This window comes from Psittacula echo (genome assembly GCF_963264785.1).
Source record: "Psittacula echo genome assembly, chromosome: 1".
Lineage (NCBI taxonomy): Eukaryota > Metazoa > Chordata > Aves > Psittaciformes > Psittacidae > Psittacula > Psittacula echo.
The window spans coordinates 122,286,218-122,304,214 of NC_137735.1; the positions used below are offsets into that span (position 1 = coordinate 122,286,218).

Genomic DNA, 17,997 nt, shown 5'->3' on the forward strand with positions numbered 1-17,997 from the left:
CATTGCATTGCACTGTGCTTTGTAGAAATAACTCTCTGGCCATTGTAGCACCTGTTCCTTGAGGGAAGTTAAAGGGTCATAAAAGCCGTAAGAGTAACAGATCATAATCATTATTTCATCTAACCTCCTGAATACCTCTGCCATTCCATTTTTCTTTAGAAGTTAGATCAAAGCAAGCCTTTTAGAAAGACTTCTGATTTTTGTTAAGATTTCAAACAACAATGAGTAATTGGTCTCTATGTTATCCTTATTGCTTGAATAGTACATCTTATTCAAGATTTAATTTGTTAAACTTCCAGTCACGGGATCACCTTATGACATAAGACTATAAATCTAAAGACTATAAATCCCTCCACTGTTACTGCTCTTCTATATGCATGGACCTACACACAGTAATTCAGTTCATTCTAACCTTTTTCTTTGATAAGCTTTGACTGAGGTCCTTAAATCTGATGCCAAAGCTGATATTCCATCTTGAAAGGCAACACCAGGTCTGGACACAGTATTCCAGTCAGTTGTTTTATGGATGCTAAGTACACAAGAAAGATCATTTCCCTAGTTGTATTTCCTATTCCTCGTTTATATATTCAAGAATTGCATTAGCCCTTCTGGCAACATCGCACCAAGGACTTACACTGAGCCTGCTACGCAAGAGCAGCCCTCCCTGAAACAATCTCCAGTTCAGAAGTAATCATGGCATTCTTCATCACTTGCTAGCTGCAGCATTAGAACATATAATTTTTCAACTGTAACAATTCAATCAACTATTCAGATAATTCTTACCAGTAATTTGGGCAGTTTATTACAGAACCATATAATAATTAGGTTGAAAAGGGACTGAAAAATATCCAACCTCTTGCTCAAAAGTGGTCAAATTTCCCAGTAAACGCAGGCTGCCCAGGCTCTTTACCAGTCAGGTTTGAAAATCTTGAGGGACTGAGGTTTCACAGCCTCAGTGGGCAACAGCTTTCAAGGCTTACCCACTCTCACAGTGATCCTTTTTATTTTTTAATAATCTGTGTTGTCTAAACTCATAGCCACTGAAGCCTTTATATCCACATTTTAGATCTCTGAATGACATAGTAGATTTTATTTCAACATTTAGCCACAGAGATTCTACAGCTGTCTCATTAGCAATAACCTTGTTCAGTGGCACCTGACCACTGACTACATGTTAAAGATCTATCAATAAGCCAGTCTGCAGTCCATACAATATAGAAATCTGTTAATTCAGTCTAGTTTCCTCGGTTCAGTAAACATCATGCATTATTTAATTAAAAGCTCCAATACACCCCAAGGAATCTGCAAGAAGACTGAGAGACAAGTTGCTTCTGTCTAAAAAGCACCTTCCAAGATAGCAAGCAGGCTAGCAGTCATTCTTCTGGACTGCTAACTTTTGCTATTAGAGTCCACTATTTCCCCTGGAAGGTGGCAAAGCAAGAGCTCCCTGCCTCATTTCATGCCTTTTATCCAGTCACTGAATTCAGGTGGATAACTTCTGCAATTTTCCCAGTTCAGCCTCTTAAAGTATTCCTCAGCTTGGTCTTCAATGTTCTTGAGCATTAACGATGCAGTTATGCTGATTATGAAATGTTTAATTTCAGCAAATGCTGCTTTTCATCTTCCTTGAGCGCAGCTAATACTCCCATTCAAGTCTCTCATCCAAGTGCCAATTAGCCCCTGTGGCAGAGCACACAAAATCTGACCAGCCACAGATAAAAAAGGATAAACCCAGAATAAGCTTATTGCTTTCCACAGGCACCCTGCTCAAGCTCAAACATTGATTTTTCCGAAGTTGTATGTTTCTAAAAAGCTACATATTTGGCATTAACACTATGTATTTATTGACAGAAAAGCTGCTGTTATAATTGTATTTTGTTTCAAAATGTCTGTTTGCAAGATGGCAGTTTAATAGAGCAAGTCTGAGGGTTATTAAGTCCTATACAGAAAGCAACTTGGATGGCTAATTAACTTGGCACCTTGCTTTTGATATTATTTAAACATACTTTTATATCTGTAATAGATTCTTTTCAAGTGTCATAGCAGTTTGAGTGTTGTCACGTTAGGTTGTTATAGCTTCAAATGTGTACTTCTCTGTTGAGGACTATGAATCCAATACCGGGTAATGTGACTACTTAAGAGCTGCTGTTACACTTTATGTCAATCCACCTACTATGCAAATACATAAAATCTGTGTCATAAAAAATCTTCATGTTAAGCTTGATTTTAAGAACTGACTGCTGGTCAGGAACTGATTTCTTGACTGGTATTTTAGCCAACTGAAACGTCTTCTTGTCAAGATACCCAAATGGGCTACTGTTTATTGTTTGTTAAAGAACTTTGTGCTGAATTCATTTTATCAGAAGTGGGTGGTTCATACATATTATTTTAAATTTCTCTAATTTTAGAATGGCCAAATGAATTTTTAATCTGCTCTGAAAACTTTTAATGGCAAAGTTTTGACACCTTCCCTCATTATCTATACTACTGCTTAAACACCCTTGCAGTTGAAAGCTTTTACTGACATAGAACTGCACTTGCTGTACTTTCAAGTCACTTGTGGCTTGTCAGCTAGCTGAGAAGAGTGCCATTCCCCTTTGGAGTAATGCTGCACCCTATCCCAGTGGTCCCTGGGTGAACACAAGACCACAGGTACTACAGAGGGCAATAAATACTGAAAAAGGATGCCATTCTTCACTCAGTTGTTCCTCTACATCGCTGCCCACCGCAGGGAAGGCAGCAGAATCTCTGTGGTACTCTGCCACACTGCTGCACCTTTCCCGGATGGCAGCTGAACAGGTTCCTTTGACTTCATGTGAACAACAAGGGTCAACAACCAGAGGGCTGCCAACAATCCTCGCAGAGCTCTGGGCTGGAATTCCACCCTCACAGATGATCTTCACAAAGGTCTCCAAGCTCACACAAGCTGCAGCTGATGGGGAAGAGGCAGCCACCATGCATGGTCACCACACAAGGCTTGCTCTGTGAATGTGAGGACACGACCCCACACTGTGGAGACATGTTGGATTTGCTTTATGGAGAACTTTGGGTTTCTCAAGTATGGCTGAGCTTTCTTTACCCAGTAGTTTGAAAAGAGGTGATGGCCAGACTTATCATGAGGCTGACAGTGTCATCCATCCAAAAGGGCCGTTACAGGACACGTCCCTTCGGCCAAGGCCCTTCACAGGGGCCAGATACCTCCTTTCCTGACTTCTCACGAAGACTTCCATCCCCTGCGGCCAGCCCTCGAAGCAGTTCCTCACCCTGAAGCACCGTCCCCGTTTGCTGCCTGACAGGCCTCCAGCCGCAACGGAGCGCAGCGCAGCACATCACATCACAGCACAGCACGTCCCGCCCCACCGCCCCCGGCCCAGGCGAGGCCGCGCCGCCGGATCCGGCCCCCGCCCGTTCTCGCCTCCCCGCCCCGCGGCGCTGCAGAGCTCCCCGCCCTCACCCTTCTTTCAGCCGCCATCGGCCGCTGCGGCATCCACGGGACGGTGGGACCGGCTGCTGCCTGCCCCACACGCCCGCGCACGGCCCGGCTGCTGCGGCCCCTGCGGGCTCCGGGACTCGGCCCTGAGGCGAGCGCGGTGAGGCGAGGACCTCCCGCCAGGCCCAGCTCCGGCGGCGCAGCGATGCCGGCAGCCCGTTGCGGGCCCCGCCGGGCCGCCCTGCGCCCGCTGCATCGTGGCGCCCCGTCTGTGCCGGGCCGCCCCCCGCTGGGCACCTTCTCCGCCCCGCTCGCCTCCTCCTCCCACGGAGCCACCCTCCTCCTCCGCCCCCTCTCCCTGCCAGCCTCCTCCCCGCCCTTCCCCGCACTCCACGCCGGTGCCGGAGCCGCGCGTCACTCGGGCTCCAGCCCCGCCGCAGACATGGCGACACTGACAGCGGTCCAGCCGCTCACGCTGGACAGAGGTAAGCACGGCCGCCGCCGGTTCCCGCATTGCCGCCGCCCCCCGCCGGGCCGCCCGGCTGCTCTACAGCCTTGCGCCGTGCCCTGGGGCCGCCGCGGCTGAGCGGGGGGTCTCTTCCCGCAGTCCCAGCGCGGCGGGAGCTGCTGCCGCGGCGACTCTGCCGGCAGCGCCGACTCCGGCGGAGGGCAGTGGGGAGGCGCCTCCCCGCGGGGCTCAGGTGGGAGTCAGGAGAAAGGCTGAAATGGAGGAAATAAAACTTTGTGCGGGCAGGGGCTAGCGCTGGCATCCCTCGGGATGTGGCTCCGCTGCCAGCGTTTCGCTCCGCGCCGCTTTGCTGGGCGCCGGGAACGCTCCTCGGTGCCGCTCACTCCACTGCCGCGGCCCCGCGGGGCTTCCCCTTGGCGACCCCGCTCATGGCTTGGCGGCGGTTGCTCCGTGGCGGGGAGCCGGCCGTAGAGGCAGTGAGTTGGGAGCGCGCACCTCCGGAGAAGAAGGGGGTTTGGTGGCTGACTGCGGCGTTCTAGGGGGCTGGCGAAGGAGCGAGGAGTGTGGGGAAGGGGTCAGTGACTGCAACTTCTCCATTCGCTGGCGTTGGTGATGTTCCCCAACCTTGCCGCTCGTCTGTGTATTCATGTAGACAACTACTCCTGTAGTCCGGGTATGGAGAGCTGCTGGTGCTTTGCCAGCCTTGATAGTGTGTCAGTAACCTCACCAAGGTAATGCACGAGGTGCTGAAATCTTGAAGTTATGTTAAAATTCAACTTTTAGCTCCAGGCTGTAAAAATTGGCTCTATCCCCTGCAGTGCCTTCGTGCCCGTGATAAGGTTCTGCAGAAATGTTATTAGATTGCTGTAGATTACCGAGAATAATTTAGCGTTCTGATTTGGTTTGCTCCTATGGCTCCATCAGAGAGGCTGAACAGATTCTGATACAGCATCCTGAACTGTCAGTGTGTCCTTCCTGACTTGCATCCAGAGGCTCCAAGAGGCTCCCAGCACATACAAATCTTGTAGTCTTGAAAGCATGATTGAGGCAAATGCCTTTGAAAAAGGTTTTTAATTTATTATTTTTTTTTATTTTTCTGGAGGATTAAGATGGGCTTTTGAAGCAAGATAGAGAGCTTCTTGCTGTAAAATCTGTGCAAAAGAAACCTGATGAACTCTGTTTCAAAATGATAAAGGAGAGGTAGGCACCTTTTCTGGAACCTAATTGAAAGCAAGGCACCTCACAAAGTACTGTACAAAGTACTCCTAAATACAGTTTGCTGGATGATGCAAATTCCAGCATTAGTAGTGGAGGAGAATCTGAAGTTATTTTTAGTGAAATAACAAAGTGCTTTAAATTAAACAGCTCAGAAATCCAGTGTGTAATCTACAGTTTCACCCTAATACTGTTTTCAGTAAGCGGGACAAATCTATTTCCTGGCAAAGGGTTGAACAGATGGCAATCCATTAGCAAACCTGGCTTTTCAAAGGGAAGTATTACTATTTCAGAATTACACATTTCTTTTCATTAGTAAAATTGTGCTTTAAAAAATCCACGGTACACAGAGATGCAAATGACTCCCAATTTAAATATAAGCATCTGTTATCAGTGTCCAGGATATGTCTAACCATTTGGCAGGGGTGCCAACATTACAGTTGTCATGTTATGGTTGTCAGCCAGGGCTGATATTAATGTGAGAGAGATAAAACGTTGCTGAATGATAGGATGTGACGTGCAAAAGGAAAATACAGAGAAAAAAAAAAATTAAATACTGCACCTGGCTTGCAGAAGGCCATTTCGTCAGAAGGATGCGCTTCATCATCTATAACATGTTGCTGCTATGTCAACTGAAGAGGGTGGGCTGAAGCAACCCCAGAAGCAACTATACCAAGCCCAGTGCTTCCAGGTATTTCTTCCGTAGTATTTCTTTCACAGAAGGAAAGTTCCACATGGTGAGATTTTCCAGATTTCAGTTGGTTCTATTGAAACAGATGCAGCTATGTTTACTGTCGCTATGATTTGCACAGATCTGGTGTGATTTAGGCACAGCCCTGGAAAGTCTTGTACACTCATGCTCACTTTGCCATGTCTCATGGAGAGCTCAGCACAGCGAGGAAACAGCAAACATTTTGGGAGACTTGCTGTTAATAACCTTGCATTGCTGGGGAAATTGCTGCTTGATCTCTGTCCAGGAAGTGTTCTGCATTTCCCCTTGCTAAGGAGTCACTGAAATGGGTACATACAGGTACGTATAGGTACATACGTCATATAGGTACACATGTCAGAAATCTGAATTACATTCTGACACGGTCTCCTCCTGGATAAAACATATATGCTATATTCTAGTAAGGAGATGGGAGCTTTCTTAAAGCCTGACGTAAATGGCATTCAAAACCTGTATGGTAAAATGAATTACCATTTAAAGGTGAAGGGCATGTTTTGTGTGAATGATTGAAAGCCAATTACATTCTGGAAGATTACTTCAGTTCAAAGCACAGGAATTAATTTCCTTAATTCCTGCCATCATGTGCCTTTCTACCTGCTCAAATGTGTGCAAGTTCCATTAGGGCTCTTTAATATGTGGAACAAGTTCACAAAATAATGGAAATTTTAATCACTTACAGTTTAATCTCAAAGGCTTTTGCCTGACCTTTGCGTGGTGCTCTGCTGGGAGGAGAGGCAGGAATCAGCAACTAATTCAGGAAGGAAACGTAAATGGATGGAGCTATGTGTGGGGAGGGTGGCCCCAGCATTTGGGACCTTTGGAAGGGAAAAGCTACCTGACACCTGCCTGCTGGGTGTCTTCTAACAGCCAAGTAAGCCTCTTCATAAAAAAGTGCACCCTTCCTTACCTTCATCGCAAATGTCTTGCATCCTGAATGTGTACCACCCCATCAGTAATCTCCAGTGACCATCAGAGCTAACTGGGGCGATTATTTATGTTGATTCAAAGCTTAAACCCTGAAGGTGTAGGGAACTTTACCTTGTTCCAGGTTGAGATGGAAAGTTACAGTGCTGTCTTTCATAAAATGATGAGCAAAACCAGTAAGGTTGGGTTTGTTTTTCTGTGGGTTTTTTTTACCTTTTTCATTTTATGTTCAGGGTTATGGGTTTTTAAGTATGTTCCGAGCTTAATTTACCTCCATTAAAAAAAACCAAAGTGGTCACTCCAAACCAAAAGGGAAATGTTTAAAAACACCTGTACACTTATTTTTCACTTATACCACAGGTATGTCTTTAGTAAGAACATGGTTGACACTGATTTTGGTCACAGCTCTGGCTGCAGTTAGTTGTCATTTTCCAACAGTATGTATTTGTATTGGCATACCACTCATCACATCTTGCATCTTGTCATTCTCTGTATGGGCCAGGCAGTGCTGCCTTTGCCTCTCCTCTCAATGTCCTTTGTCTTCCACAGAGGCGTTGCCTCAGCCTATCCCATGATCCACAGTTGCTGCCTTCCCCTTCACATTGTCCAAAGCCCCACGTGTCCCTTGCATGCCGTCTTCTGTTGCCTTGCTCTTCTCAAAGCTTCAGTGCAGTATCTCTGTTCATTGCTCGTAATCCTTATCTGTTTTCACTGTTCAGCAACCCAGTTTTCTCCTCTAATCCTCTTTCTTCTGCTGTCCATGACCATCAGCACCTCACCACCTTGATGCTGTCTCAAATGCAGCATACACATCCAGTGACAACGTTCTGCTTTTCTCCAAGTGCAGTGTCGTCTTGCCCAGCCAGCTAAGCTTCCTCATGGTTCTCCGAGGTCCTCCTGTGAGTTCCTGTGTGCTGTAGGTACACATTGTGAGCAATTAGAAATTAAAGGAAGCATGTTGTGGGTGGAATCACTTGAAGGGTGTGTTAGGACAGCCTGATGGAAACATTTTCTGCAAGTACCATTACACTCCCAGAAAGATGTTGGGAGGGAATAGAGTGCTGTGCTTCCCTTGGCACTCATTTCAGGAGTGATATGGAGGTCTGCAAATTGAAGCAGACGTCTTTCTAGCTATGCATAATAGATGTTCTTCTCTATCTGAACTTTCTTATTTTGCTAAATGACTGGCAAATTTTTCATAAAGCTTATCTTACTTTGAATTTTACTTGTGCTTTTCCTTCCAAGATGAAAATCTGCTTTGAAAGAAAACTGCTCAGATTGCTGCAGAACCTCAGTCCCAGTTCTTGTCTGCAGAGGACCAGGAAAGCGGCAGCTTCAAAAGGGCACTTTCAAAAGTTCTTGTTTTTGAAAATGTTATACAATTAGCCTGTGCAAGGACCGTCTCATGATTAAGAGGGAGGGAATATCTTTTCATGTGAAGAGGGGCTTTCAACTGTCTTTCGTTAATAATCCATGACCTATTATGGTTTTCCTTATATAGTTACTATTCATGTCACTGATGGTTTCACGTCTTCATGTGACTGAGAATAAAACAAGAAATTTGAATAGGCTGAATATACAGTGCAAATATTTTAATCCCTGTGAAGTTTCATCACAAGGTCATAGCTATTGGCTATTGACAACCAAATTTCTCTCACTTTCAAGTATGTCCCTGGAAACTGGAAAGACCTCTTGCTGTTTGGGTGTAATGCAGAAGTAAATTCTCTTGGGCTTTTATGAATGCAAGCAAATATTCTTCCAGTGGAATGGATGTCCCAAAACTCCCTGAAAATCTTTTATAAAGCACCATGTTCAGTGATGATAAATGAGAATATGACTGGGCTTGGAATTGCCATTGACTGTTAGAGGTGGTAGACAAACTGTCAGATGTGGTACTGGAGTATGCTTGACCGTTAATATACATTGGTACTTGTTAGAGTACTCCTTCCTTCCTCTTCATTTTTCTTCTCATTACATCCTCATAGCCTACATGGATGGGGATTTTTTTTCCCCATCTGTGCCCATATGTATGTATATAACAGAAATTTTATTGAACATAAGTTGTGGTAGACTGTGCATATATTGGTATAATGTAGATAATACTGGAAAAAATATATAACATACTCATCAGGAAAGGAAAATCAGATTCATACAGTGTGAAATACAGTCCTTGACAGAGGAGCAACATAAGGCCAGATCTCTCTCACACGGGATGAAGCCCTGTGGAGCAGTGCTAAGCGATGTGCTGCTCCCAGCCTGGCTCCCTGTCTGTCACAGGATGTCTTCGCTTGTGCTTCAGCCTAGCATGCTAAAATTGCGAACTACTTTGGCAAGTGCTGCATGCGTTAAGTCTTAACATTTCTCTGTTTGGTATGCCAGCTGAGGACATATAAATATCCAAATACATTCTTCCAAGAAAGAAAAAAAAAAAAAAAAGGCCTTTTGTTTGTAGGAGCAGAAAAAAGTGACAATTCTGGTCACAGTCTGAAATGTTTGGGATTTTTTTACATCAGTGTTTCAACATTTATTAGATTTTTTTAAAATGTGTTCTTATGGAGGGATGGATTAAGGTAGGCAGAATGAGCTGGTGATTTATGGGTGGTGGCTGGGATGTTTTGTGAGGATCCGTGCAGTCAAAATGTTGGTTAGTTAAGTGTGCAGTTCAGCTCCTGGAGCTCTGGAGCTGGAGTAGGGGCAAGTACCTACCGACATGTCATTTCTGGGTTCCATAAGCAGTGTAAAAATATGTGATTTGAAAACTTAAGTGCACATGTACAGCTTAAATGTCCCTGGCAGTATGGGCCTGACCCAGAAGAGATGCCACCATGTGCCCCAGCAGCCAGAAGAGGTGTCACATTTTGGAAGTGTAGAGGGGAAATTACCTCAAATTTCCAGTCATGTTACCTTCAGAAACACAGAACTAGTAAGGCAAATGCTGGTTGTGTGGTCAGGAAGTGTTTGTGTGGCACCTTTGAAAGAGTAGCCAGCCTTGTGGCTAACCAACAACCATGCAGGGACCTACAAACTTCAGTTTCAACTGATGTCCAAGAGACATTTGTATAATTACAGAAAAAAGGATTAACCTCTTAATGTAATTGTAGGTAAACAATTTGCTTAATTCCATCATGCTGCTTGAGTTGGACCCTTCTGATGATGTTATCAGACAGAAACTTATTTTGAAAATGTGACAAATAACTCTGCACAAAGCTGAAGTCATCAGCTTTGTGCAGAGTGTAATTTGTCCTTGGAGTTTACTGTTTCAGAACGTGTACATGCCCATCACTCGTTAAAATAGCTGACTCTCAAGCAAGTGCACAAAGATACAAATGCAAGCTTTTGACTGACCTGTGTTACTCAGATACAATGTTCTTGTAGGTAATGCAATAGGAATATGAACTGTAAAAAGTCATTGCTTTTAGTTACTTATTAGAAACGAAAATAAGAGAAATTGAGGATTTAAGAGGAAACCAAGCAAAGGCACATAGATAGTGTTTTGAGAAGCATGTAACTGTAAATTTGAAAGTCTGTTTTCCATAACACAGGGCTAATTTGTTTCAGATAAGCATTTTTGACATTTATAAAGTAATACTTACTAATGTGCTGTAAACGGCATGTGCATATATAAATCCAGGCATTTTCAAAGTTAATCTCAGTCAGTTTAATCTTCTTTTGAGACATTTGCTGGAGAGTCAGCCTCTGAATGAGAAACATTCAACTGTTAATTCTCTATTCTGATGAAAAAATTTGATTCAGAATTGCACGTTTACATACTAATGGATTTTTTTCCTACGTATTTAAGCCACAAGCTTGGATCACAGATATGTTAAATATGGAGGGAGGTCTATGTACATATTTGGAAACTTATTGTACCAGGGACCAAAATGGGGTGGCTAAATAAACCTTAAGTTTCTCAAATGCAACTCAGCAAAAAATGCATACAGCTTCTTATAATGCATTGTTACCCTAGTGCTACTTCATAATAATAAGAAGAAAATCTTGATTAGAAAACTGTGTCTTGAGAAGAGATTAGAAGAGGATTGTTCTTTATTATTTGAAAGATGGAATACTGAAATATCTGTGAATACATAGAGCAGCAAAGCATTGATTTTAATTGTTTCTGTATAAACATGGGTAATTGTTTAACAAAGAGTGTTGCCCAAAATAGGCTTTATTTCTTCTGAACCAAAATCAGATTTTTACGGGTTCTTTTCAATAAAAGCATATGTTTAATCACTAGTCCTTCACATCTGCTGACTCCTTTTTCAACCATGTGTTTGGAAAAAGTGTAAATCTCTTAGACCTTAAGGTATCAGTCCCTCTACAATCAGTTAAGCACTGGGGAAGAAAGTGCTTGAAATAGATTAGGTGAACGACCTTGGCCATCAACAGCAGTCTTAGTCCTCAGAAATTTATGTACCATCATCTCTTCACTTATCAATAGATTTGGCAGCAGTGTTTTTGTTAAATGGTATTTACTGAATCAGCACAGGAACAAAAGGATAACATAGCTGTTCCTTGTTATACAGAGAAAGTTGTGTAACAGACCAGAGAAACTTGCAGAAAGCATGGTGGCTTTAAAATCTGTGAAGCAGTCTTTGGAAAAAGAGCTGGGTTTATGTCTGATCCCCTCTGTAGCCTGCTAGTCTTGTAACCAGATAGTAATAGCTCTGGAGTTTCTACTAATTTATCCAGCACCTTTGCATCCTAATGGTACAGCCATGTCAAAGTATGCCAGGTGTGCCCCTTGTATCTTAGGTAGATAGATACCTTGTGAAATCAGGCTGCAACCTGAGATGAGTTCCAGGTCTCCTGCTCCTATTCTCAGCATCATTCCACATGTAGGACACCAAGGAACAGTACCGCAAAAGGGAGTGACAGTGTGCTCTCTGTTTCTCACAGGGGTTTTCTATTTCACAGAAGCATAGAATGGTTTGTATTGGAAGGGACTTTAAAGATCATCCAGTTCCAACCCCCCTGCCATGGTCAGCGGCACCTTCCACTAAACCTCATTGCTCAAGGTCCAGTCCTCCTTCATAGTTGTGTTTGTAAGTTGCAGCTGCAGTTCAACGTAGACACAGCTTTCTTCTATGATCATACTTGTTTCGAAGTTGAAAGTTAATGGTGGTTAGGTGTTGAAATCTACCAGCAGCGTATCTGTACTGTGTAGTTTTGCAGGGATTTATTAACAAAGGATTTTATTTATATTGCTTTCTTCTTGCTGTTGTAGCTTTTCACATGCACACTTTCAAAGAGCAGAGTTTTTTCTTTCCTGAGAAATTACTAGTATGTAGCCAGCTACCAAAGGGATTCAGTCTGAAAAAGCAATTTCCTTAAATCCACTAAAATTGAGAAGAGAATATTAACTCTTGTTACCTGAGCCTGCAGATAGTCATGTTAGCTATGTGTACATAACGACTACATTGCATCCATTGCACTGCACAAATGCCATCATTTCACTGTTGTCTCACAAGTCTCAAACCACCTAGAAAAGCAGAAGATAAAATCATGATGCTTGACTTCAATTGACAATTTGTATTGTCACTCTGTACCGTTGCCAGTAGCCCACACCCATGTTTCTCATCTTTCTGGTAATAACAGAAAAAGATTTAAGAGTAAGATTAGCTGGAGAGATAAGAACTGAGGAGAGGCAGCAGGAGACTCTAGTAATGACTGAGCAGAGAAGAAAGTGAGAGTTACTGCTTTGGCTCAAACACGGTGCCTGTTGTGAAGGAGAATTAACATCCCTAAGTTAACCTTACCTCCCTTTGCGAGAGACCTGTTGGGGCCTTTTTTTGCCTCTTCATGTGTTCTTTCCTGCCAACAAAAATCTCTCTGATGCAAAGTAAAAACGCACACAGTGTGGGAAAGGCATGAGGTTGCCCATATGGCCAATACTGTTGTTTTGTGATGTGCACATAGAACACATAAATGCTTGCTTTTGCTTAGGCAGGCTCACAGAAGGATGGATTTCAGCTAAACAAAAACTGTTTTAGCTGAAAAAAAAAAAACGGGTTTTCATTGTTTTTCTTTGTTCAGGCAAGCTTATTCCTTGTCATTATTTCTACTTCTGCTTCTCTAACTTACTTAGTCAAATTTTTAATTCCTTCACTGATTTTAGTGTTTTTCTCCATCTGTTCGTAGTTTAAAATACAAGAGCAAGCATTCTGTTAAATAGGGCCCTTGTGGTATTTAATATACCAGCCTTTCTTTCTTTTAATCTGGGATCTGAACCTTTGAAGTGTTTACATTTGTAGTTTCAGCAAAGTGTCCAGTGTGGTTTTGTCTAGTGTTTAAAGCCACTCCACTCCAGCATGGTGAGTGGTGTCTGCTCAGGCGTAACTGATCCTACAAGATCAAGTGATGCTGTGATCAGGAGACAGATGTGGCTGGAGGAGAGTTACCAAGGCATCTCTTTGCAAGACATCAATGGCTCCATGAGGCAGTAGACAGCTTCCTTGCTTTCACATAGTTCAACTTGTAGGAACTTACTTCATTAAGGCCGGGTCTATTCACCATACTGAGTTTCTCAGGGAGTTATAGCTTTGCTTCAAAGGATTTGCTTTTTTGCATTTCGTAGTTTCAGGAAGTCAGAACACCATTTTATAGGTGTGGTGTAGGCAAATAGCTGCTTTAAACACCTGTCTCTCAGTTGAAAAAATGCTTACAGAAAGACTGAGAATTACAATAAATGACAAAGCCTGAAACTACAAAATATCCTTCTTGCAGGAAACGGGTTAGTTTTTTTGTGTAAGGAATGAATAAATGCTCATATGTTCATTATATATAATATATATATTTATTTGAATACAAAATGAACTTTTAAATGCATGTTGTCCTTTTTATCATAATTTTAGCCAACTGCCCCAGTCAAAAAATGGACCAGAATTATGTCTCTTCTGTTCTATTCAGCGGTAAGTTGCTAGATATAAATCATAGTTATGATCACAAAGACCAGATATAATTAAGCAATATAAAGTCAAAATTACATACAAAAGGGGGGGGGGGAAGGTTTTACCTTTCTTTCCCCTTTTTCTGCAGCTCACGCAGTGGAAAAAGTATGACATTCTCTTAAGTACTGTGTTCTTAAATGCCATCGTTTTCAATAGTCATCTATTCTTTGCATTTTTAGCTTTATTTTCTAATCTTTTCTCTTAAAGGATAATTTGGTAACTTGTTTTCACACCAGTGCTACGTTCAATACCTTCTATACAAAAACTGGGTGCTGTCAAATGTAAATGGTTGGTGTATGGGTAATTTCTTGATTTCTCACAGATGACAAAATCTTCTGGTGAAAATTTTCAAACTCATTTATTCACCTCCTTATCCTAATTGCTTTAGAAATGGCAATGAAACTACTATTTTGCAAGAATTAAAAATTATATCTGTTTAAAAATTGTTAGATTTTAAGGTTAATTTTAAATGCCTGTCTTTGAAAATTCTGAATTGCATTATTACTCTTCAGGCTTCAGATTAAGCCAGTGAAACTCATTGAAACAATCCTGAATTACCCATTAATTCAAACTCTACTGTTATTTGATTTATTGTTATTCTTTTAAAAAGCAACAATAGAAATGTGACAGTACCGTGCTGCAAGTATCTGATGAGCTCTGAATGGCTTTAAGATCTCTGTAGATCCATCTCTCTCACACACACACGCACATATGCACACACACAAACAACCAAAGTCTGAAAATTGCTGACAAAGATGCATCTGTGATGTCAATTATGTGAAGATTTCAAGGGAAAAAATTAGGACAGAGTCTATCTATGTACAGCAATGGATATGCTAAGAAGATTGACCAAAGTAAAGCAAATACAGTTCTCTCAGTTGGCCTTTATGTTAAGTTGAGGCTTTGAAAATCTCTAGCTGAAGAGAATAGAAATCACTAGTTAAGAGAGTGGGAAGTGGAGGAGAGATTACTCAAGATACTGTAAACATTGTCAGGTTCAGAGAACGGAAAGGAGCATATTTTTTCACTTAAGGGAACCTACCTTTTGAATTTTGCATTTGAACAAGCTAAGCAGAGTATTCAGGAACAGTATGCCTCAAAACAGCAGTACTTAAGTATTTCAGGCAGAATGCCTGAAACAGCAGAAGTGACTGAAATTACTAAGGAGAACCTTGAAGGGCTTTTGTGCTCTTGAAGATGATGGGTGGAGGGATCTCCCCACAGTTTGCTGTCTGTGTTGAATCCCAGGTGGCACTGCTTTCTCTGCAAATAACCTGTGTCCTTTCTATAAGTTATTTTACAAAATGTCTCAGACCTTTGCTGTCATTTTCAGGTGTTCCTGCCAAAGCTGCTGGAAGGACTCATGGTACATAACACTGCCATGGGTTTTGTGTGCAACAGCTGGGTCACAGGCTCTGTGTCAGCGAAACAGAGAATTTGGGTGTCTGTGGTGAGCCTGTGAAGCTAGAGCCACACAGAACCCAAGCGCAGCTCAAACACATAGAAACATATAGACTGGAACGTGGTCTGATGAGTAGCCAGAGGAAATGACCCTGCCCCAGACAGTGGGGGAATGTATTTAGAAATCCATGGGGATATACTGTTAATGCCACTGGGGGCAGTCATCTCACATCAGGCAAAATGAGACAGACAAGAGATATAGTCAGTCATATTTCAGAGTCGATTTTTCTCATACATTAAGAAAAAAAATCTATAAAATCATTGGCTAATGCATTTTTAAAAGCTTTCACTAAAAACCACATTAGTCTGCCTGCTAACAACCGTTCTTGTTAGATGTAAGTATTCTGAAGTATGGTGTCTCCTGGACCACGTGAAGGTAAATCTGCATGAGTCATTCGCTGTATATCTGGTCAGTAGGAGTAGGTTTCATCATGCTGATGGTAGATGTCTGATATGTAGGATGCAGGCATTTACATCTGAGCCAATCATCGAGTCTCCGTTTCTAGTCAACAAAGGGAACATGCACTCCCAGCCTATGATTCATCTCATCTAAAATAGGTCAGATGAATTGTAGCCTCAAAGCCTCTGTTTTTCCTCATTGGCTGTAACAGCAGTATAGGGTGAGTCGTTGAGCTGTCGATGTGTACATCAGAAGTGTGGTGGATTGAAACCCTCATCGCGAGATGAATCATGAGACTTCTGTATGATTGTTCTTTATTATATTTATTTGTGCATTCATAGTATTGTTCAGCCACAGGAGTGTAAAGTACCACTGCATTAAACCTATATCTGCTACCCATATCATCTTAGAATATGAAAGCAGTAATTGTAGTATTCTTGCTATAATTAATTTGAATAGACCTCACAGATACACATGATAAAGTGTTGAATGCTACTGCTGTTCTCTGACAGCTTAGCTCATTGCTCCCTGCACATCAAGTCTAATTTACCATGGTGAAGTACACCTTTATGCTTCCTGGTTAGCATGAAATTTTGGGCAAGACAAACGTATCAATTTAAATAGGAGAAAAAAAAAAAAAAGCCTGCTCTTTGCCTCAGTGTTTCTGAACTCTCCAGATTAGATTAAATAAAAAATTAGTGGGAGAGCTATTGTATTTCAGAAGAGCACTGTTCCGATAGTAAGGAGCTGAAGAGGTGAATGAAGACATATTGGACAATCCGGTATTTGACACCAGAGTAAGAATTGCCATGTTGTACAAAGCAGTGATTGGCAGCAGAGCTCTGGTAATACAGGCAATTTTCAAAAGATACACACTGAAAATTTTCCAAAGCTGTTGCTTTAACTATGAAGTCACATAAATAGTTTGATACCAGGGCTACTGGCTATGAATTATGAATGAAATTTGCTAATCACCACAGAATTCTGATTTCCCAACCATTGATTACCTGCTGTCATTTGATAGTGTTTGGAGAAGATTGCTAAATATAATAAAGCATCCTGTGTAGAGTTTGGGAATTATGTTAAAAAGTTGGCAGAATAACATTAAGAATTCTGGAATGTGTTCTCATGAGCTTAAAGGAATAACTAAGCCTGAACAAAAGTAGTGGAGGAATGAAAAACTACTGACAATTATAAGGACCTGTTCTGTTGTGCAAATTCTACACCTTCAGCCTGATTAAAGGTCTTCAAGCATGACAGAAAAGACCTTGAAAATTGCGAGGATGATTATTCAGAATTGCCATGGTGAAGCTAGTGAATATTTTAGACACTTCCTGAGTGTCCTTGCTGTCAATTTGTAGTGATGTTCCACCTCTTCAAGGTACCAAAGGGTGGTGTTTATGCAGCACATTTACTTTTCCTAGTAACGGGCATACTAATACAGTGAAGGTCTCCAGAATTAACAGGAATGAGGCACAGAAAGAACTCAAGAAGATTAGAAACCTGTTCTGCAATATCTTACTGAGAAAAAATTGATCACCATATTTTGGCTTTGAGAGCAACCTAACATGATTCAAGAATAGTTATTAAAGAAATACTGTGTTTCTGAGTAAATACTGTTTGAACACAAATATTACACAGCATTGTAGCTACTATTAACTGCCTAAGTCTCCTAAGTCATGTATTTTAAGGACTGCAGACCAACTGACTCATAGACTAGCACAGGAGAGGAAGGTTAGACACTGGTAGATAATACAAAGGTTTTCACATTTTGCAGTATAAATCATGCACGAAAGTTCTTTTGAAGAGGTACTCTGGTATTAAATGGGACATATTTAGCATGCTAGAATAATTTGCTACATTTTTCCTAATACTTTTCGACCTGACTAAAGTGAAACAAACCCTGCACAAAATATACCAGACTGAAACCCAATCCTGGACAACTTTGAGAGTGCTGGAGCCTGGTCTACCCAATTTTAACAGTAATGTGAAAGAGCACTAAGTTCAGACCAGCCAGGATTCTGTCTGTGGATTCACAATTTGCTTTCAAATTGTAAAAGCTGAATTGCAAAGTATTGGAAATAACATTTGTTTTTCAGAACATCCAGCAAATCAAACGGGTCAGTCTTTGTTGTGCATTGCTAGATATTTGAACGAAACCCAACAAGTGAAAACAATATATAACAAAACAAAGTGATATCTAAGCCAGATGACCTTTTTTTCAACTGCATTATGTTATAGTGCTATGTGTACGTGATTCAACTTTGTTTAGCTTAGCATGGGAATGTTCCACTTTTATCACAGATGGTATTATGCTAATTCTATGTTCTGGTGATTCCTCTCTTTCATAGGGTATGTATAGTAACCTCCTGCTTGTTTCTTACTAGCAATACAAATGAAACTTCATTCAAATGAAAA

The 17,997-nt window shown here is 41.7% G+C and overlaps 1 protein-coding gene across 1 annotated transcript in view; it reads left to right on the plus strand.

Annotated features, from left to right (window-relative positions):
• Positions 1 to 3,635: 3,635 nt before the first annotated feature.
• The window catches only part of LIN7A (lin-7 homolog A, crumbs cell polarity complex component), a gene marked incomplete at both ends in the record, with an annotated part of 44,073 nt that continues 29,711 nt past the window's right edge, over positions 3,636 to 17,997 (plus strand). Inside the window, one exon of the mRNA XM_080626198.1 lies at positions 3,636 to 3,915. Coding sequence (XP_080482324.1) covers positions 3,636 to 3,915 — 280 coding nt within the window. The remainder of the gene's footprint in view (positions 3,916 to 17,997) is intronic.